At 36.1% G+C, this 22,930-nt stretch overlaps 1 protein-coding gene and 1 non-coding gene across 2 annotated transcripts; both read left to right on the forward strand.

The window, feature by feature from the left end:
- The first annotated feature begins 55 nt into the window (after positions 1 to 55).
- Positions 56 to 21,657, forward strand: LOC139970804 (uncharacterized). The gene is made up of 29 exons (XM_071976814.1): positions 56 to 251; positions 721 to 819; positions 1,479 to 1,543; positions 1,963 to 2,081; positions 2,742 to 2,896; positions 3,443 to 3,532; positions 3,951 to 4,014; positions 4,600 to 4,666; positions 4,962 to 5,028; positions 5,532 to 5,559; positions 5,857 to 5,986; positions 6,654 to 6,794; positions 7,428 to 7,539; positions 8,353 to 8,409; positions 8,988 to 9,012; positions 9,315 to 9,411; positions 9,562 to 9,631; positions 10,420 to 10,616; positions 11,078 to 11,129; positions 11,623 to 11,670; positions 12,613 to 12,674; positions 13,407 to 13,493; positions 14,257 to 14,509; positions 15,035 to 15,121; positions 15,298 to 15,349; positions 16,027 to 16,131; positions 18,537 to 18,758; positions 19,141 to 19,310; positions 19,595 to 21,657. Exons 1-29 carry the CDS (start codon positions 165 to 167, stop codon positions 19,727 to 19,729), a joined length of 2,943 nt encoding a protein of 980 aa, XP_071832915.1. The 5' UTR covers positions 56 to 164; the 3' UTR covers positions 19,730 to 21,657.
- Positions 10,087 to 10,159, forward strand: Trnat-ugu (transfer RNA threonine (anticodon UGU)). Its single transcript has one exon. It is a non-coding gene; the product is annotated as a tRNA-Thr (tRNA).
- Positions 21,658 to 22,930: the final 1,273 nt, after the last annotated feature.

Below are 22,930 nucleotides of genomic sequence, written 5' to 3' on the forward strand. Positions count from 1 at the left end.
ATAGCCTTGCAAAACCAGTCGTGACATACATGGGGTGCAGAATATTTGTAAACACTAGACTTACTTAAGTCACAAATTTTCAGCACCGCCAATATGCAACTTGAGAATTCAACTTTTGTCTGCTTCACAAATTTGTCGGACCGGTGTAGCCTGCATGTATCAAAATGATATTTCATGCAAGGGTTGCATTCGTGATATTGTGCCAGTTTATGTACGTCGCTGACATGAAAACTCCTTCTAACGATATCATGGTTCGTTTAAAAAGAGTGTTTTGCAGGCTGACTTAAGCTTAGGCCCAGCCCAGTGCTGGACGAGTAAGGTTACATTTAGTAATACAGTAATACTAGTATAGCCTTAGGCCTAGGTCCAGCTGGGCAGATCAGTTAAAGATTTCCCCAATTTTGTGCAATACAACAATACTAAATGAATGCCAATGCGTTAATACAGCATGCACACGCAAACCTGCTTAAAGTGTTTGATTTCACTTTCATTGCCCTTGTGTGTGAAAAATGTCAGATTCTCCTGTAAATGATGTATTACTGAAATTTTGCTCTATATGAATTTTGCTTTATGTGACCAAACAATGTACAAATTCTATAACATAATTTTATAGCTGTCCTCGTTCCACCGGGATAAAATAAAATAGATATTGTGTACTTCTTATTTATTATCTGTTTGTGTGAATGCATTTATTGGGTTTAAGCTTTATCTTGAAAACAGAAAGCAGCTAAACAACTTTTAGAGAAGGAGCAACCGACAGCTGACACATGTAAAGTAAGCAGTGATAATGCCATCAGCAGGATGCGACTTACTGGACAGGTGAGTTTATGATACCTGTTGTAACAGTCAAGTCACATATAAATATGAACATAAATAAAGAAACAGGAGAGGTCAAGTTTTGATTTTAGGAGCTTTATTCATTGAATATACTTTGATATGGAATACAGAACTGAGAGACCTACTTCTCATATGAAGTAATTTTCCTGAGGTACATGTAGCCCAACACACACTCTTTACACCTCCTGAGGTGTTCCTGTACACAGTCGACCCTAATGATGTCCACCTCTGGTGTTCAAGCCCTATTGTGTAGTTTCTAGTTTACTTGACAGTAATTGTACATTGGCTTATTCAAGCCCCCAACCCCTTCCCTCTCAAAATAATCCTTCTAGATCAGTCTTGCATGTATCGAGGAATGAGTTTGAGGGACACCAGTAATTTAAGAACTGCCTTATAACTTGTGAAGTATTTGTACACATGATTTTTACACAGAGATGAGGGGCACAGCTAGTCTGCATTGTGGGGGGGGGGTTGGGGAAGGAGGTACGTTGCATTGTGTCCCGGCCTAGCTACAGACCTTTTTCTAGATGCTGTGCAATCCTATCTGAATATGCTAACAAAAATAGTAAATATTGTAGTATGTATGGTCTATAATTTCTTAACTTCATGCTTACTTCAAAGATTTTGATTCAATTTTCCAGGTTGAAGAAGCTTTATCTTGTCTGATAAAAAGACTCAATAAAGATCCTCTCCAATCTTGGCATTGGTAAGCAGTTATATGAATCTCCTCCACAGAGTAATATTACCCTCACTCTAGCCTCATGGTCCCATCAGCTCAGTCGCATGTAAATTTATACAAGCCTATTATCATTTCCCTTTGCTTTTTTTTTTATTTCCCATTTCGCCATTGTAATCAACAGAAACTGGTCTTTTAAAGCAATGTAAAAATCATTTCTAAAAGTGAAAGAAAATGTGTTATATATCTCAATTTTCTGGTATCAGTGAGTTTTTACTTAGTAAAGTTACCCAAGGTGCATGTGAATTTAATAGCTTAACAGATGAAATGGTATTCTTTGTAGTATAAAACAGGCTTTTAACTGTTTGAAGTTTTTCATTCCCTAAATTTCCGGAAAACTGTATATTTTGGCTGTATTTTCCTACTTTACAATATTTTTTTCTTTATAGGGCACAACTGGGAGCAGTTTATTCAATCAAAGGAAAGAAATCAAAAGCTAACACTTGTTTCAAGCAAGCAGCAAAATTGAGTGGTAAAGTCAGTTCTTTCTCACAATGGCACATTCTAGGTGAGTATTAATTTATGTAACTTTCTGTAGTACCTATCTATGAATATTGGTCCAAGGAATAATCAGACCAGTATTTCTAAGAAACAATTTTTGCCGACAATTTCAGAAGAATTTGCCTCGTTTGCCTGAATAAGCAAGAGTCATTTACATTTTGCTGTGTGTTGATTGCTATAGCTACTGTCCATACAAGAGGGACAATTATATTTCCTTCCTCTAAATTATTTTCCTCTATCATAAATATCATCAGCATACCTTAAAATATGTTAAGTAAAGTTATGGTCACCCCAGTTCAAACTTCAAGCTGCATTGTACTGTCACACTAAAACCCATTTTTCTTCTCTCTGAGATATTTCATTGTTTGACTGAGTACACATTGAATGCCCTATTATTAGTTATTTGGATTATGAAAAACTTCCTGTTCTACTAATGAACTTGTAAAATGCCTTAAAAATACCTTCAATGATCCTCATGATTTTTACACCTTCAATAGTTTATTTTTATTCTCTCCAACATTCAAACATCAAGAAAAGGTAATAATGCAGCAAACTGGGAGCCAGATATGTATTAAATGCAAATGTGTGTACGTGAGCATTTTAAGTTTAAGTTGTAAACACTACCAGCTGCAGCATCTTGTGTTCACTCTGTTTGCTTTTGTTTCAGCTCCGTTCGTTACCGGAAAACCAGAACTGGACGGAGATCCTCTGGAAGCGTTTGGAGGCGTAAAATCGACCGCGAAGAGGAGATTCAACAAAAAACTAGTGTTCTATTCTGAACTTGCTTCAGGTGGGAAAATTTCTTGGCAGACCTATGAACAGGTATTAAAATAGTTCCTTCCTTAAGACATAATGGAAACTGACTTCAAACAGTAAAACATGGAATTTGGCTAAATATTGCAAGAGTAAACTTTTGCAGATGTGTTAAGTTTGATTTGTTGACAGTTAAAGTGAATATAGGTATTGTATCAATGAATCTTAAATATGCTAATGGCCTCTCGCCAAAACTGACTTTTAACCAGTAAAACATGGATTTTGGCTAAATATTCTAAAGAGTAAACAACTTTTGCCTATGTGTAAAGTTTGATTTGTTGAAGGTTAAAGTGAATATAGGTTTTGCTTCGATGAATCTTAAATATGCCAGTGGCCTCTCCTGGACGAAGATGTGACAAACTGATTTGTCACACAAAGAATGTTCTCTTACTGAGAAATCCTTTGGCAAACCATTTGCAGGAACCATTTCCTTGTTTATAAACTTGCTAATTATATGATTTCACTGATTTATCTTTCATGACTTCAGTATTTTCTGTATTAATCTTTGCTTTTGTGTATCGGTAATTAGTAATGTTATGTCAATCCTCTCCACAGATTTCTGACCAGCCTGTCCAAGTCTCTCCAAAGATCAACTGGGGAGATCTTGTCAATTCTTTAGGATCTGTGGCCATCACTGAATGGCAGGTTAGTTATCCATAAAGCTACTACTGTTTGGTGTCTTCATATGGTGGTTTGTCTGTTGGTAATAGTACAGAAAGTTTAGTTTTCTATTGTGAACAGTGATTTTCAGTTTACAATTGGAAAGAGTGAGTTTGCATGATCACACTTTGAGACTGTGATTCACCAATTGTTTCATGAACTCACCGAATGGTCCTGGATCCAATTCGCCAATTTATCCCGGAATCCACAAGTTGTTCTCGGAATTCAATTGATTAGCTCCAAAGTGTGGATATTACATTTCCGTTCTTTTTGTTTCATTCAACTTAAAGGCTGCAATTTTGTATTAACTATTGCAATTCAAGATCTATTTGTTTTACCAACTCCCTTTTGACCTGCTAATTTGAAGTGACAGATTTGTAAGAAATTCAACAATCTTTTCCAGGGTTGGGCTGTCGGAGAATTCTCTGTGAACTCCGAGAAGGAAGACGTCGCTGTACAGTGCCTTGGTAGGTCTAAGGTCTTGTGTGCCTTCAAGTTATGAAAGTTTAAATGGTATCATATTCCTCTTCATCATAGGAAAACTGTATTGTTCTTGATATTCTTGTTGGTAACGTTTGTAATATTAATTCCTTGTGTATATGATGACTTTTGCTGTCAATAATCCAAATTTCTGGGAATTAGATTGAATTGAGAAGTTTGCCTATCAGTATCGCATCGATATATACATATTAATATATTCCGTGTAATAGTTACGCAAGCATTCCAGATATAGCATGAGCTCAGTACAAAACAATCACTGTTTTGCCGTAGTGAGTAGGTTCCATTTTTTTTTTAATATTGTGAGTTTAATTGCGTCTTGGTTGAGGAAAATGAATATTGTATGGTCCAAAGTAATTAACTCTTTACAAAATATGAATGGTAGTAATTACGATAATTAAGTAGTATTTTTCTTGGTAGGTTGATTGTGTAGACTTCTGTAAAATACTTGTGATCATTGAACCCTATTTGTCGTAATTTGTTTTGTCCCGCTATTGAGAAGCTATGGCATTCCAAGCAGTGTTTACTGTCTACTATTGCATTTTGATCTTCAGGCGTTCCTGCCGTATACGTCGATGGTAATTTAATAGCAGGAGATTTGTACAGACGTGAATACTTCTGGTGAGATTAATGTTTCAGATACTGTTTTTTATCTTTTAAGGGAAGAGGGTAGATTTGGTGAACATAAAGTGCTAAGTGTTGTTGTTTTTTGTTCTGTTTTATACAAATATATGTAAATATATGTAAATGTAACATGCCATAGTTTATGTGATGCATAGTTTGTCCTACATAGCACATAAGCTGTATACAATGCTAACAGTACACATGCAGAAACACGGTTGTGTAGATTTAGTCATAGGTGGGATTTCACTTGTTCCTGATGTAACTAAAGAACAATTTTATTCTCTCTTTGAAGGTCAAGCCTAAGTTTGCAGCAAGGAATTCACTCAGTGTTTGTAAGACTGAGAGCAAAGGCTACACAGGTAAGATTGATATTTCTTTTCCCAGCTGAAGATCAAATTGGGGAAGTTTGGATTTGCAAACTTTATGAATTATTTTCGAGACATTGAGAGTATAAGAAAAAAGATTCAGTACAGTTTGAACTATAGTAAACTTTCTACAAAGCTGAAGCTGAGGGTCTTACCATAATTTGAGAACGTTAGGTCAGCATCATAGAAATATTTCATGTTCATTCTGCTTGCTTCCTCTTCTCTTTGCATTACAGAAACAAAGGCTCCCTCTTATGTTGTCAGATATTAAACATCCACAAAAAATAGGAAATTTTTTATTCTTCTTCCTAAACATATACAAATGATTGAGATTAAAGCAGATGTTTGCATTTTATTTCAAAGAGACAAGTGATGCTGTATTAGCAGTCTGTGAATATTCAAATATAGACAACTATATATATTAATTGTAAGTTAGGTTTATTACTTGTTTCCCTTTAATGTGTCATTGTATAAATATGTTTCTTAATTATCAACAGGTTTTCCAGTGCAGATTTAAGAGTACAGGTAAGGGTAAAGGAATTGGTCAACTTCTTATTTAACCCCACCCCCTGCACCCTCCCCACCCCCAGCCCATCTCAATAAATTTCTATGGCAGTAAGTGGAAAATGTTGCTGACTGCTTGTTTGTACATCTGCAATGCCTATATTGCAAAAGTAGACTATTAATGCTAACTGGGTAAATCTGCTATAAATGTGAGTGTAGACCTTCAGTAACTTAAGTTAAGTTTGATTCTGATGGGACAGAATGTGTTTAGTAGTAGCATGTCGTTGCAAATGAGGTACTTTTATGTTTGCATTTCAGATGAGGAAATTTTGATTCATGAGCCAAGCAAGATACCCGATTTAGTGGAAGGCCGTTTAATCTCTGATCATCTACCAGTTGCCATTCCAATCACCAATCTCAAGACTTCCAATTGGCTGACCAAAGTCAGGTGATAAAAAATGACTTCTTTGTCTTCTGTTGTTGTTATTCACTGGTGGGTATCATTCCCTAATGTTTAGGAGAGCTAGGGAATGGGTACATGATAGAATTAGTGTTTTCCTCTATGCCTTTCAATAAGTTGTAGATGAAAATGAAATACCATAGCATTAGCTAGTAACTAGACAATGTTGTTCCCAATCCTTTGACTGCCTTCAGTACTATGCATAAAACTTTAAATTTATATTTTTGGTGGGGGGGGGGGGGGGTGATGGGGAGATGGGACCAGTGGAACAGGGGCATGACATATCTGAATCTCAAAAGGCACAAAGGTTGTATTGAAAGGAGATCAGTAGGAAGAATCGTACAAAAAGATTTAAGAGAATTTATTGCAGTCTAAATTGTTGTCATCATACTATTCATCATCTGTAATACTTGTTAATAAAGTAAAAGAGATATATGCATATTCATACCAGTTACTATGCAAGTCAGGTTGTTGCATCAATCCATTCAAAACTTTGAAGTAAATTGTAATGCAAAGAAAACAAGTCGCATGGCTATAGTAGGCTATCAGTGGTGATTGAATGTAGAGGTTCGTGTTTCCATCTTTGTTAATATTCCTCTGTATTTGCTGCTTCTTCTGGGTTATGAGTATCTGGTTTCTTTGATTTCTTTGGCAGGTTTAAGTTTGGTGATAATCCTGCATCTCTCATCCTGGATGAGGAGAGCCGAGAGACAAGCATCGCTCCCAGTCAGACAGCTTTGGTGCCATTATTTATATCACAGAAGAAAGATGTTGTCGCAGATTGCAAAGACTTTAAGTGAGTAGATGAAAAATGGGCTTTCTTTGATTAAAATTTATTTCAAAGACAACATGTAATATTATTTATACTGCCAGTTGTGGAGATGACATTCACAAGGTATAGCCCAACCAGGTGCTTAAATAGGAAACTTAAAATGTCCAAGAAATAATGGATAACGTGTTTGATTTTAATAGCAGTACCAAACAAACACTAGTTTATAGCAAAATGTGTATGCATCTTGTAACAAAGGAACAGCACTGACGTTACATTGGAAAATACAAATAGGGAACATTGTAATGTTGAAAGTAATGTAACATAGCTAATATTTATTCCTTAACTTACAGCACGGATTGTATTTGAAATAGTAACACTGTATAGATGCCCATATTTGCATAGAAGTACATTGCAAATATAGCAAAGCCTGTGTCTAGAATATGGGTGCAAGTGCATTCAGAAATTTAATTTTACTTTATGACATGATTTCTTCTCAACATTGCCTTCTGGTTTTGAATAATCAATCAAAACTTGTGACACTTTTTTCAAACTATAAAATGAAATTTTTTGTAGAACACATGTATATGTATTTAATACATTGTTTATTTTATGTCTCTTCTCTATGATCAATTCTGGATTCCTGTCATATTTTGACAGACTCAAAGTTACTATTGTATTCTCTGGAGGTTCAAAGGAGGTCGCTGTTCCATTCAGATGTCGCAAGAGGCATGAATCATTCTTGATGTCTTTCATAGACCACGACGGATCTGTGAGATTTTTTTCTGGTTATTTGTTACTCTACTGAAGCTAGATAAAATTTGAGAAATATAGAGGCCAGATTAACCTGTCTCTTTTGGATATTGGTGATTTATTTGCACAATTATAGATAAATTTTTAAGTGGGATTTCATTGGATGAGTGCAGTTTTGAACACTAACTATCACTGCATGCTAGATATGTTTCAACTGTATCAACTTTTCCCTATGTTTACACTCATGAAAAAAATGAACATCATCCTTTACTCTTTGATTTAGTAAATGCAATATTTAAGTACCTCTGCAAAAGTGGATCTCAAAGTTTTGACAAGCTTTCAGTGCATGCTTCCATGGTCATGAGGTAACATAATCCTTTCTATTTCCACACTGCTATTAATATTACAAGACTCAGTAAAAGCTTGAGTTATTGCTCCAAGTTATGGGAAAGAGAGTTTTAAACTGAAACATCTGCCTTACTTTGGTTCAAGCTTCAAACACAACTTCTGGTGAGCCCACATCCTAACAGTAAATAACGTTTTACGTAATTAACACAAAGTTACTGTACACTGTGTGAATGTACAAAAAGTAGGTATGGCTTTTAATACAGAAAACAGATTTTTAAGAAGTTAACACTGGTTCAAATCTGATTCAAATTTCCTATACATTTTCAAAATTTTCACAAAAAGTGTCACATTTGATCTTAAATTCACAAAATAGATGAACTATTGGAAAATTGGAATTATCTTTGTCAGTAATAATGCTGTGCTATAATGCACAATCGATCCCTGTTGTTTGTTTCTTACTCATGTACAGTACTCATGTTTTCAGATTCAAGAAGCAGCAGTGATAGAACCCATAGGATCTTGCCATGACATGGAGTGTAGGGTGAGTACAGAGCTGCTTTCATGTTCTCCCGAGACTATTAACAAATTGACATTTACGTGATACTCATGACCAGAAAAACATTTTTCATGAGCATGTTGGTTTTGCTACCTTTGAAAGTTTCCTAGAGGTCAAACTTTTATTTGGGGATTACCAAACTTTTCCTCTCTGGAGCAATGCAGAGCTTTTCCCTTCAGGTAATATGATAGAAAAAAATGCTCATGTATCCTATACTCTATGAAGAAATGTACTTATGTTTCAAAAAGGAGCCTATATGCCATGAAGGTTCACTTTGAAGAAATGGAATTAAGTTTCAAAAGAGGCCTATATGACATGAAGGTTACCAAAGATTTGTGCCTAGTGGTACTTTAATGATGGTCCATTTATATCTAATTACAGTATGGCATACCTATGCTACCGCCATTAACGGTTAATCTTTTGTAACATGGTTTTGATAACGAAGTAACATTAAAACGAGGGTGACAGGTAACCATTGTAGATGAAATCATTGTAATAACTGCCCTATGAAAGTGTGGCAGTGGATGTAGTTTTCCTTGTTCTGTATTTTTGTTCCTTCCTAGGTAGTGCTTTCTCTGCATGGAACAGGTATGTGAAATTATGCAAACTAAATGACTTGTTTTAGGGGTGGTTTAAATAAATTGAGTTTCTTTTATAACTTAAATACTTGTAATTGTGTTGCTACATAGCAGACTTTCCACTCATCTGAAATAACACAGGGTTTTTAAACAAAAGCCGCCGTGCATGTGCGATTAACGTGCCATTTAATGCTATGAACGTCACAGACAAGGTTCATTGGAAATGTATGGCTGATATGATGAAAATGATAAACATTTTTCTGACAGTTATTTTAATTTGCCTCTCTACTTCATTGAAATCTCCCAATTTAGGTGTTGCAGCTCAAAATCAAGCAGATAGCTATAAGAGAATGGTGGATGGAGATTGGGTGTTTGGTGTTGAACATGCCTGGGTGTTGGCACCTACAAGGTCAGTTTACAATCTTGGTAGTACATCACAAATGGCCTTCCATAGCATTTGCCCCAATTTGTGAAGGATGAATATTTGTCAATGCTTACTTTGAAACATTTACAGGGAGATGTTGACAGATTAAAAAAAAAAAATTGTCTTTTCTAACAGACATGGAGCTCACAACTGGGAAGGACCCGGATCGCTTACCGCAATGACAGCTCTTGAGAAACTGCATGAGGTAATGTAGCGATAATCATGTCTTGTTTAAAGATTTGTGTATAGTGATAGACAGACAGACATTAAGGAACTCAGAATATGAAGGGCAGTGGGAGGGGGAGGGTTATAGTCAGATGAGAGAGGAGTGAGATGGGGAAATAGATGCAGAGCAATATGCAAATGAGAGGGAATATGAGCTTCCCATTGCATGGCTAAATGCATAGTGATCATGTGTAAGCAGTACACAGTAGATCGCTCACCAACCTTTTGACCTGATCCTGAGTACTATCTATTTCCTTTTCAAATGGACTTGTGATACTCACTGGAAGTAACATCGTCATGATCATACGGTTACAGTTACAATGTAAGGGGCTGGGGGGTTTGAGAGTGGATCAAGTTGTTTGGTTTTCGTGCCGTGCTAAATTAATTTTGGATAACGTCAAAGGAATGGCTATATAGGAATCACCACCAACGAAGGGCTGGATAGCTCAGTTAGTAGAGGGCTGGGCTTGTAATCCAGAGGTCACTGGTTCAAATCCTGTTCTAGCCATAGGTTTCTTACTCTTTCTTTTGGTGAATCACTTGTGATGTCCTTGTGTGGGCTTGGTTACTCTACTACTGTGGTATAGGTATGCTCAAATGTAGCCGATAGTCAGATACACTAGGTATATCAGTAACACACCTTATACTGCCACCTGGATATAACTTAAGTATTTTGGCCATGAGCAATCATAGTAAACATAATTTTTGGTTCATTAAATCTACCTTCATGATAGTTACAATATTGTTCTGCATGTGTGTATCTCATAGTATTCCCATGGCAGTAGCTGGCCATGGCCCGATGGCAACAAGGCATTGCAGGATGAGGTCATCTTTGCTGGCCATTCTATGGGTGGCCATGGGGCCTGGCATTTAGCCACTCACTACCCTCAGATAGCCAAAGCTGTCATTTCTATGGCTGGCTGGAATAAGAAAGAAGAATACGGAGACAGCAACAAGTTCTTTGAGTGAGTTGTCTCGTAAAAGAAATTTATCACAAAATGTATCGTCCCGTTATATTTGCTAAAATGACATAACTCTGGTTTGCTCCTGACTAGATCCAATCCTTCTTCATGAAAGGACCGTTACAGGTGTTTTTATTCCAGATATGCTAACAAATGTTTGTGTACACTCAAAAGTGATACAGTTATGTGGTAAAATAAGCGAAAACATTTGATTGTAACTCAGGCTGAATTTTGATAATTTCCTGCAAAATGAAAATATACTACAAGACTAGGTTCCATCTGTCACATGAACACATAAAGGTAGTGATGCTCTATCTCTATATTGGTTTGGCTTCCAAGAATGATAAATTGTGATCCTTTTGAAAAAATCAAGAATAATTTCAGTTGTGTTGAGAAACCCGTTTCAGGATATTTTGCATTGTTATGTCAGTAAAATGAGAATCTATCTTCTCTTCTGTTTGAAGGTTTGACATCAGTTCTAGTCATGTGGATGCTGCTCTGAAGGCTATTTTAGAGGTAAGTAATAAAGATTGAAGGAAGGTAAGAGATATGCTTCTCATACATATGTGGACCTATACATCCATATTTCTCTGTGTGTATCAGTGTCATATCATGCACATATGAGATGTACCACGATGCTTCACTTACAGGACTAGACTTTGTTGTAGCATACTCTGAAGCTGTTACATTCTTGGCATATTTTTAATTCAGTTTTAAGATAAAATAATACCTTTTCAATATCAAACTTCATTTTCATGATGTGAGATTCATGTTGCAGTGTTGTGCTACTTGATTAGAAGAGAAGTGTTTGATTTGTTTGATGCCACCTGCAGGCAGGCTACTGACACGCAAATAGTATTCTGTACAACATATTCTGTTAAAACTTCTTGAGAAACTTTATGAGCAAGGTTTCTTCTGAAACTTTTACTATGTAACATTACATATGTATATAACTTGGGTTCACATTTCAGTGACTTTTCTTAAAAATCGTTTTTCTGGTTTCTGACAGATGTGCTTCAATGAAAATGATGTGGACAGACTGGTATCAAATCTGAAGGTATAATAGATCCCATTGTTAGACTTTACTTGACATTGAATCATTTTGGTCAGTATTCATTTGGTTCTTTTGGTAGAGTTTGGTTATAATTACCCATCAACATGTGTGCAACAGATATGGGTTAAAGTAGCGATTGACACACCCTCCACCCTCCCTCCACATCCATCTTTCAAAATTGTAGCAATTGTGTGCGAAATTTGGCAATGTCCACTGTGCAGGACCCTGAGCAATTTGATCATCAAGCTTTAATTAAGCAACGCACTTACCTTGGTGCATCGTACGATTTGTTGCCAACCTACTTCTTCCCTTCAGTATAGGATGTACCCATAACAATGTACCCTTTGGTTTTTGCCCTACTATAGAGCAAAATGACACCAAACAGTTTTTATTGCAACCATGGTGTTCAACACACCTTGTACCCTTTGGCTTCTTGTAGGCCTAAACCATGATTGTTGCTTGCAAGAGGGACAACAACAAACATTCCGGCCAAAGTACTACAATGTCTGCAATACATCTATCGCAGTAATTTATGACATGTATTGTAAACGCAGATTTCTTTATCGTATCGCATTTTAAGGTATCATATCATACATAGGGTGAACGGTTTATTGTCCTTCTAGCATATGACTGTTGTTATACAAACATTTTTTGCCACTTCCACAATACTATTGGTTATACCACTATGCAGGGAATGTGATGTGACAAAATTACATTCTTATTGATACTCACTTATAAAGTTTTTTGACGTTAATGCACTGCTTTTGTTTTCTTTTGATGGAATTGGTTTATTTTTTATTTTTATTAATTTAGGCCAAAGATTGTATTTTACCCTGACTGTGTCATCAATATGTTATAGTATCTTAAAAAGACCAGATGATTTTGAAAGCTTTATAGTTTGATAAATTACAGATGCAATTTTTTTTTCAAATTTTATTTTTTAAGGGCCTTCCTGTATTTGCAAGGATAGGTGCAGCAGATCGAACTGTCCATCCGTTCTTCACAAGGTTATAAACCTCATCTTTCAGTACTTAATTGCACACTTTAATAATAAGAATTATAAATTATATTTAAATAGTGCTTAATACAGCGTTTCAAATCGCTTTACAAAATAGGAAAGAGACTAAGGGAACCAGGAAAAAAGAAAGAAACTAGGAATCAAACAGAAATGTTTTAAGTTGTCTCTCGAAAATAGAGAGGGAGGGAGAGTCACGAACGTGAAATTGGAGTTCGCACTTTCATGAGGTATCCAGTTCATCGTGTCACTACTTTAATATTCCTGAATTGCAAACGTGTACACTTTTATTTGCCCATGTATCTTATGCAAGTTTAAAATCTCTGCAGGTATATGCACACAATTTGTCTTCTTGAGATATTGTATCTAGGATGTAATGGTTTTAGCTTGATTCTTCAGTGAAATAGAACCGTCCAGGCTTAATATACCAGTTTCATATTTTCTTTGAAATATTAATATTGCCATTAGCAGCCCTGTTAATCAGGGATTGACTAGAAAAGGTGCTTTTACTCTCTATTTGCCCTGGATGAAATTTATGTCCAAATTTATCTTTATGCCTATACATTTGCAAAGAAGTTTGGGTAGAGAAAGGTGGGGGTGTGGGGGAGGGATAGGAAAATTTTTCACATAGAACTTTTCGATTTCTTTCCAAGATCAGAGCAGAGTGTAAATGTCATTTGCATGTGATGTCATTGTCTTTGTGTATGTGTGTTTTATGTTTCAGGAGGATGTTTCGACTCCTCACAGAAGAAGGTGTGAACATCTCCTACAGTGAACTTAAGGACAAAGAGCATTGGTGGTGGGATACCTGGTAAGGCTCCCTAGTTGGGTTAAAAAAGATATCACAGAGAGTCATGCAGCTGCTAAAATGTTGTCAATTGTAGTCCCATGATTTTTTAGGATAGGTTACAAATTATACACAAATGTTTTCCTCTTATCCCATCACATGCAGATGCATTTTCTTTCATTTTAGGTTAGGTGAGAGGGTTATAGCAGAAGAAGAGCCTACAAACAAAATGAAGAGAGGAATAAATCCCCCCCCCACGACCATGTTAATGTAGATGATTGACCTCATCTAACTCATCAGTGTAAACCATCTCTCTTAAAAATTACTCTAATTAATAAACCAGTGATGAGTAATGTCATTTTGTGATTGTTTCCAGAGTTAATTTTTCTTTCTTTTTATCCGATCATTTTGATCTTTTTGTGATCCATTTTGATTCTTGAGTGCCTGTTCATGTTATCTCCAGAGTTACATAACCAGTCAGTTTATTGTGAGGCTGAGTTGATCAAATCACTACTAGTAATGTTTGCTGATGCTAGTCAATGTGATATTCCTACATGGGAGTTATGTCTTTTCCAGTCTTTTCATTTCTTAGAAATGAGTGGATGAAGTCACGACTAGTTACAACACTACCGATATTCTTACATGGTCCATATGACATGATATTACATAGGACTGAATTGCTCATTGTATAATTCTCATTGGACAGACTAAGCCGGCTTCCATCAACTTTGCTACTGCCTCAATGGCTACTTAATAATCATGGCGGGGGTGGCTTGGATCATTTCAGGAATACCAACGACGGTGGAGTCATGAATGATCCAGAGGTGAGACAGTTCTTGGAGGAGTATACCATCTCAGAGTTACCCGATGGTTTACATTGCTCGGCTGACAGATCGGACTGTACAGGAGACATCGCCAGCGTGTATACCGACCAACAAGATGACTATACCCTGACGGTATACAATCCAGCATATGGGGGCTATGTGAAGGGTGTTAGAATTATTCAACAAATCATCCCATTGAGGAAGAGTACTCTGCAGGTGAGCATATGCTAGACTCTTCTCGAATCGAGTTTCTGATCTTGCTTGCATATAGCAAGTTCTACCAGAGTCCCCTGTTTGTGGTCAGAAACAGGGGAGATTGAATATCTACCAGAGTTGGTAATGCTAGCTATACTGAACGCTCCTCTGCACAAATACATGTTGAAACACACAGGGTACTATTTCAGTGGTCACACCAAATATGTCTTTACGCAGGAAAATAGTGTAATTCTCAGAAGTCTTCAACTCTTTGTTTGCGAGGGTGGGGGTAGTGATGGGGGAGGGGGAATGTAATGGGAACTTCCTGTGCATGAAATTTCAGTTACAGATAGTGTGTAATTGTTTGCATGCTTTTCACCAGGTGAACGTAAGTAACTAGTGCAATGTTCTCTGTTAACATTATTAGGGATTTTTTTTTTTTGCTTTTTAATCAAAATCTTGCCATTTTCTGGTTATTATAGACCTGCAATTTATAACAATGTCTGGTTTGACCGATGAGTTTTATTATCATTGACTTATTTTTAGATGAAGCGTAACCAAGATGGTTTCCATCTAGTAACAAGTAATATTCTCACACTGAGTATAGACCTGCCAAGTGAAGAAACAGTAACGGTGAGATTTTTAACATTATTTAGCTGATTAATGGCATTACAGTCGTTGCACGTATATGTATTCTGTGCTGAAAATTTTTAACTCACAAGTATATATTTTGTGTGTCAAGAAACTTGACTTCAATTTTCATATTTTCAGACTGTTTACTAGTATGAGCATTGTTCGCTATTTTCCAGGTTGATGGTTCCTTGATTTCTACATCTGAAGTGCCTACCTCCATATGTTCAGGTGGGTCAGTACAGTTTGCAGTGTAGTATAAACAAAAGTGAAATGTCAAGGGAAAAAGTTTTTGATAAGGTATTCCTGTGTAGAGATAATACAATTTCTCTGGTGTTGTTGAGCTAAGCCTAAAGCTGTTCGAGTCACTGATACTATCTATGTGGGGACATATGTAGCAAATTCATTCAGAGTTCTTTCTTTAAGGAGAAAATACATGTGCCAATAATGAAACATCATACAAACACAGTAAGCTGGGTATTTACTGGTCCATGTCTACATTGGACATAGAGGTAAGCAATTACCACTTCTGATACCATGTATAATGCTTGTACAAATACTGAGATGTCATACAAGAAACAGAGTAAGCTCAGTAAGTGTGCAATTCACTGATCCATGTCTAGGGGTGTACACCAAGTTTAATGCTTCTTCAAGTACTGAAAAGTCTTACAAACTATATGTTACAATGTATAATAATATGAATGTGTAGTATAACGTGTAAATGTGTATTCGCTGGTCAACATCTCTACCTATACATACATGGGAGTGGCGTTGATGTGTCCTCAAATGGTAGGACTCCATGCATTGTCTACATTCTGAACTACCAATGCATCAGTGTTTAGATCCTCTCATTGGATCAACATTTTGACTGAAACCATCTGAAATTAAATTATTATGAACCCTTACAGAATCTGGCTCTTGGAAAATTTGCGATACATTCACAGTGGGTAGAATAATGACCATGTATGGTCCAGCCCGAAGGGTGGCAGAGAAACCGTTCCTGATCGTAACAGGTAAAATTGGGTGCATATGGCGGGGCCCGGGGGGGTGGCAGGGGGAAGAGGATGGGAATCAGGTATGCTTACAATTTTGTAAAGTTATTAAATCATTGTTGGCCAGTAATTATTAAAGACCAACTATGGAGACAAATTTTTTGGGGGGGATTTTCCTTTCATTTGGGAGTTAACATACCCATAATCAACATGTGTAAAAAATAATCTTCGAAAACCTACTATTACCCATCAAAAAAGACCACGAAAATGGACATTTTCGGTAGTCACGTGACATGAACCTCTGGAATGTCTGAAAACAGAGATTGACCCAAAGGAGCCTCTGGTCACCGTGTGACCTCATTGTTTGTATACCGCGAAAATCAAACGCTGATATAGGGAAAGTTTATACACAGATAGCGAAGAATTGTACTGTATTTGACTTCCAATTTCGAGCGTTTGAAAAGCTGTTAGCTTAAAACAAGAACACATGAAGGTAAACAAATAGTTTTAAGACAATTTTAAGAAGAAAATTTAGTTAAATTGGTTATTTTATTAGCAAAATTTCCACTCAAATGGAGGCATCGTTTACATAGCGGAGCGCCAATAGGTATGTACGGTACAATATACTGTAGAACATGCAAGCAGCTTGCCGATTCCGTAATACAAGTTGATCGCAAGATACCGTTAACTGAACAGAAGAATAGACCTAAAAGTTGCCTCATGCGTGATATGTGACGGGAAAATGGCTTACGTTACTGTCAACGAATTACCAAAAAGAAACTAAACATAATCGAACAACTACGAGAAGATGCTGACCCGAATCGACCAGGGTAGCATATACATGACTAAGCTTCAGCGAACATAGTACTTACTCGTTTTAATATCCAAAAGTACAAACACAGAAAAAGTCCCCTTTCAATAAACCAAATTTAGCAGTAAATATCCAAATCCACGTTTCTCGTTCAATCCTGGGCGAAATACTACCGTAACTCTGTGTAATTCCATAGAGTTAGGTCTAGTTGAAACAGGCCTTGACCAGTAACATCCCACAATCACAAGACAGTCACTAACGAAATAAAACGTCCGATCGCTACATAGAACCGTTTTTATTCAACTCCTTGGACCATGCAGATGCCGGAATAAACATAACGGACAATATAACACAATGTATCACGAACTCACGATACTGGAATACAGCAAATGAAATAGATAAATGCGATGAAATCCTAACATGACTATTTACACATGCTGTGAGTTGTAACTCACTACATGTACTAACAATGCTACCCTAGGCACGGTATATACACGGTCATCTCTTACAGTAAATATTATACTGTCAATTGCGTGATATAATGTTACATGTAAGGACGTCCAGAGCTTGTTTACGAGGAGACTTGAAAGGGTCAATTTCACATTAGCTATGTCCGACACAGCTATCGACAGTATATAATTTTCGCAGAATGAGACATTTGCAGCATACACAGAGGCAGGGTCATGCATGTGCACTCATGGGCATGAGATACTCCGGGTGCTGAAAAATCTTTCCGTGTGGATCTCACAAAATTGATCCAAAGTCTGCGGCGTTTTACGTCGGTTCTTTTACTCGGAAATCTAAAAAAGCTGATGCTTTTGTTGGGTTAGGTATAACTGCAACCTCCAACAACACAGAATTGTGGCATTTCGGGGGAAAAGGAGTAATATCGTTGATGTTTTTGGCAGCTCAAGTATACAACTTTACACACTAAAAGTATTGTTGTGAGTGATGTATACAAACAGTGACGTCACATGGTCACCTGATGTCTTCGGAATGTTTCAGGAATGTCTGAAATAGGTTTCATAAAAAGCTGACTTATTTTCCCATTTTTCACGTATTTAACGTCCGAAATTGGTAAAGTTAATTACAGCAATGTAATTGGAGTGAGTTAAGGATTACATACATGCAAAATGGTGGGATTTTATGTTCATCGAAAAGTCTCCATAGTTGGTCTTTAAATTATATTATCTGGAAGAAGGAGAATTATGGTATACCTTTTGGAAACATTATAACATGTACTGTAGGGTGAATTATAATTATATGTAAATATAGGTAATAGGTCAGCCTTTTACACCACGTTTTTGTTACTATATGTATATTATAAATAGTGTGTGCTGCAGATAATAGGTAATTACTTCGAACTATACATAATTTGTACAGAAGAATAGTGTGGATCCTGCAGACCCTGTTGATATGCAAAATAACTCATTATTATGTAAATTTAGTGGGCTTCATCACTAGCAGAGATGGTCTTATTCATGCAAAGGTGACATTTCTCCAGTTACATTGAGAACCCATTCAACATGACATTAAGTATTAGTGTTGATTAATAGACGTATGATTTATATGTTATTGGTTTGACATTTCTCTGTGGTTTGTTATCTCTTTACAGGGACACAGGTCAAATCTGCGAGGGCCAAGTTATTACAGTTGTCAACGTACCTCAGTAATCAATTCATGATGACGTCAGATACAGGATCCAGGGTCGTTGAAGACACAAGACTTTCCCTCTCTGAGTTAGAGAATCAAAATTTGATAATAATCGGAAATACTGAAGAAAACAAGTGGACGGAGACATTTCTGGGTAGGATTCCGATAAAACCGTTAGTAAATGGTGAGTTATTTGCCGAAGGAGAGGGCATCTCTCATTTAATTGGAAACACTTAAGCTTTGTTTTAGTTCTGATTAAACGTCTAGTGTGTGGTGGAATTCTTGCCATACTTCCCTAGTAGACAACTGACAAGAAAAAGTCTCCAATTTGTTTCAATTTAGGTGAGAGCACACCTCCTCCTTCATTTGAGTTTCTAATCCCATTGTTATATTGCTTCTGGTCATCACACACTCCCTATTAACAAAATTCAAATGACCCCCTGCTTATAATTGCTGTGAATGTTTCATGAAGCTATTTATTCATTTTTAGTTAGAAATTTAAGAATTTTATGATGTGTCATTTGTTCTGTTGTTATCGTTATCTTTACTATTAATTTTCGTCCAAGGTGTTCAATTAAATAGATGCAATTTCACATCGGCTGATACGGGAGTCTTCTCTCTTGCTCCCAACGGAGACGATCATCTCGCCCTCGTTCTAATGGGGACATCTCTTGACGGGTTGGAGGACATCGTGCAACTAGCGACACCGACCATCCCTCCCATGGCAAGATCTCCAGTGAGTTTGGTGGTTTATTTGAGTCATGGATTACCATCTTTTGTATTATCAGAGATTCATTAAAACGTTAATCAAAGTTATTTACAAATTTGTTACCACTTAGCAATGTAAATTGTCTAACAAATATGTCTGCCAAAATTGCTAGGCATTTGTCTCTCATACTTTGATGATAAGGAAAAATTTGATACTTCGGTTGGTACGATAATTTTAATCAAACTATAAAATCACAAACTTCTTTATTGAAAGTTAAAAATTTTTTTTTTTTTTTTTTAATTTTCTTTCAGTTTTCTAACATGATACCAGACTTTATCATCAGTGGACCAAAATTGAGACTTCACGGACCGGGCGGATATCGGTGTGCCGGGTTTTGGGGAAACCAGTGGAACTTCAGACAAGAATTATCATCATGTGTCTGCTAGTGGCTGGGATACCTGGACCATACTCAACAGTACTATCTTAAAAGCAACATTCTTTTGTAGCACAGATATGATTGACTGTATTGTTTCCTATCTGCTAACGGTTCCAACAGTTTAAAAAAATTACTTTCATAAAGTGTTCTGTCCACTAAATTATTTTTATACTTTATTGTTGGAGTAGAAGGAGTTGGTGGGGGGGGGGGGGGGCAGGGAAAATACACAATGTGCAGTGGAAGGATCAATATAAAGATAATAAACATGAGGTAGAGGGATCAGAACAGTAAATATGTACCCTCACCCATTTCTCCTACTTTATCCTTCTCCATTTCCCCTTTTTCTACCCATCCTCTCATGTCCTCTTCTTCTTCACCCTCTCCTCCCCCCCCCCAAGAAAAATTAATTTTTCCCTACATTAGTTGTGTTTAATATTAACTGTTGCAGCAGAGGCCAAGGCAACTTTTTAATGGAGACAAAAATACTGTGTAGATATGTCCAGTGGCTTAGCTACAAGGGAAAGGGGGGGTGCAATAATTGTCTCCCCCACCAAAACAAAATTGTCAGGGAAAATATTTTTCAGTAATCTGTCTCCTCCTTAGAAAAGTATTGCCCCCCCCTCACCCTATCCCCATTAGTCTGGCTGCACCCCTGGATATGTGCAAAATAATCCATCGAACGAGAAAACAATGAGTGCAGATAATGTTTCTATACTTATTAACATTGTTAAGCTATTTAATCTTTAAAGTAAATTTATTACCAGTAATGCCCCTTGGCAGTCTAGTTGATAAAGGGTGGTCATTCCAAACCAACTTGTTAATGTTACAACACATTGCTTGTATAACTTTTAAAAACCTTACCAAAAAGTATTCTTTGAACTAGTTTATAACAGGATACGGAAGGAATAAAACCGATATGGTTTTAGCCTATGCAAACTGTTTTGACATTGTAAACAAGTTATTTCAGGCCACAGAAGTCACAATAGTCTTATAAAGAGGTGATAGTGAAATATATTGATGTCATTTTGCTAGAATAGATCAAGTAAAAGACATAAGACAAATAAAACATTGTAATAAAAGATAATTAAAAATAAGAATAAAAGGGAAAAGAGGTCTGCTTCATTTAAGGTATGGACGAAATGGAGTCTTGTTACATACCGGCAAAATTATTATCATTATAATAATATAAAATATTGAATTCGAAATGTGAAGACGCTGTATTAAATGTATAAAGTGCAATTTTCATTCATAGAACAAGTGGAAGTGACCTCTTACCTTTTACCTCTGATGTAATATGGATATTTGGTTTATATTTGTTCCAGTAATAAAAGTAACATTCAGCATTTTGGAGAATTTTAGGAAATAACCCACAGTACTACAGTTTTTGTCATTTGTGTGCAAAAGGAAATTGTTATGTCCACTGTCAGGGTAAGGTGTGACTGACAATTAAGGGAACAAAGAAAATAAACAAAAACAAAAGAAAAAACAACAGGGAACACAAAGGAAAGTTTCAATGAGAATCACGAAAGGAAGGAATGATGTCGTTATCGATGCAATGTAACGGGGAAAGATATATAGCGCCATCCTTTAGCAGGTTTCCGCTTGGTCGCCTCACGATGGCAAGCGGAAAAGGTTATGTAATATGAGTGTTATCACGAGATATAAATAACGTTTGATTGAAGAAGGGAATCATGGGAGTTATAAACACTTCTTGTAGGTTGCTTGAAAGTGAGAACCGAACTGTGTCAATCATATTACATTGACCAGTCTTATTTTGCTTTTTATTTTTTTTTGACCAGTCTTGACCTAGGGGATTTTTATTTTATTCCGATGCATTATCCTGCCTTAACTTTTTGTCATCAAGGATTAGCACCTCAATACTGTTTCTATCTCTGTCTTTGATTTCTAAGATTTTCTGAAATAAAAAATTAAACATCATTATTTTTTGTTTTTGTTTTGTAGAGTATGTTATTTAATGGTACACATAATTTTGTCCATTTTTTTCGTGTTGTTTCTTTATTCCCTTCTTTTTCTTACTGGGAGTGTTCTACTCTGTTAAACCCGAAAGCTTCCTAGAGCATTTTCTTTCGTCAATATGTTGTGCACAAAGCAAACCAATTAATAAATGAAATAAACGTGGAAATTAGTTAAGAAACTTCCACAGTTAAAAGAGTATACTGTGAATACGATGATATGAATCTGAACAGTACCATATTAAACAATCATCATATTTGGTGATAGTGTATATGGTATAGTATATTTTAAGTTGATGTTTGTATTCAAGAAATATTTTGCATATTTCAGATACTTTGTAAAGTTCTACAAAATATGACTTACACAATCAAACTAGTCTTCTTAGCCCCCTTCCCATCCCCATAAATTATGAAGTTTTCAACAATATCACTTAAAATGAACACTTTACAGTCATTTTGTTTCAAAATGTCTCATTATTCAGGCTTAACAGGTAATAATTCACTGCAAAGTGACAAATTAATTCATTCTTTTTATCTCATAAGTTATAGACAAGTCATCTAAAAATATATAAAAAAAATAAATTAAATTCAGAAATTTCTTTTCTAAAAAATAATTAAGCAAGAAATGTAAAGTTTTTTGACATTTTCTTTTTTATGTAAGCATCGATTTTGTACCAGTTGCTGCGAAATGTTAAATAATTGCTTGTTATTTATCATAATTTCTACAAACACTGGAAGTGGTGATCAGTCATTTTTTGTTTTCTTTGTCATTTTTTTTTCTTTTTCATCGGGGCAGCGGGAGGTGGGGGTGTTGAAGGGGGAGGGGGAGGAAACATCGGTTATTGGATTCACTTCCAATATGTGGTAACCAATAACCATGGACTTTATTGCAGGTTTGACCCAACTGAAGGACTATGTTGGCTTGGTTTAAATATTATCATCCTAATTATGGAAAGAAAAAGAAAATTGTAAGTCTGTAAACTGCGGCAAAGGAAAATCAGATTCCTCAGAATTAAAAACAGCATAGGGAAAGGTTCTGAAATCTCTTGATTTTCTTACGCTATATAGTTGGATGTGCTCCACACGGTTGGCTATGAAGCGTACAGACAAAAATTCCAAAAAGCAAAGAAGAAAAAAACAGATTGCTATTTGTTATCATTTGTCAAAACGTTAAAATTCGTAAAACGAGAAAACGTAAACACGGAAAAATGAAGTAATATTAGATGGAAAGAGGAGAT

Source organism: Apostichopus japonicus, chromosome 8 (assembly GCF_037975245.1).
Source record: "Apostichopus japonicus isolate 1M-3 chromosome 8, ASM3797524v1, whole genome shotgun sequence".
Lineage (NCBI taxonomy): Eukaryota > Metazoa > Echinodermata > Holothuroidea > Aspidochirotida > Stichopodidae > Apostichopus > Apostichopus japonicus.

Excerpts from the sequence above, each read along its gene's own strand:
- LOC139970804 (XM_071976814.1), top strand. The coding sequence starts at position 165 with ATGATATTTCATGCAAGGGTTGCATTCGTGATATTGTGCCAGTTTATG. Across the intron at positions 9,412-9,561 it reads TGGGTGTTGGCACCTACAAG|ACATGGAGCTCACAACTGGG; the intron begins GTCAGTTTACAA and ends CTTTTCTAACAG. Across the intron at positions 15,122-15,297 it reads CAAGTGAAGAAACAGTAACG|GTTGATGGTTCCTTGATTTC; the intron begins GTGAGATTTTTA and ends GCTATTTTCCAG.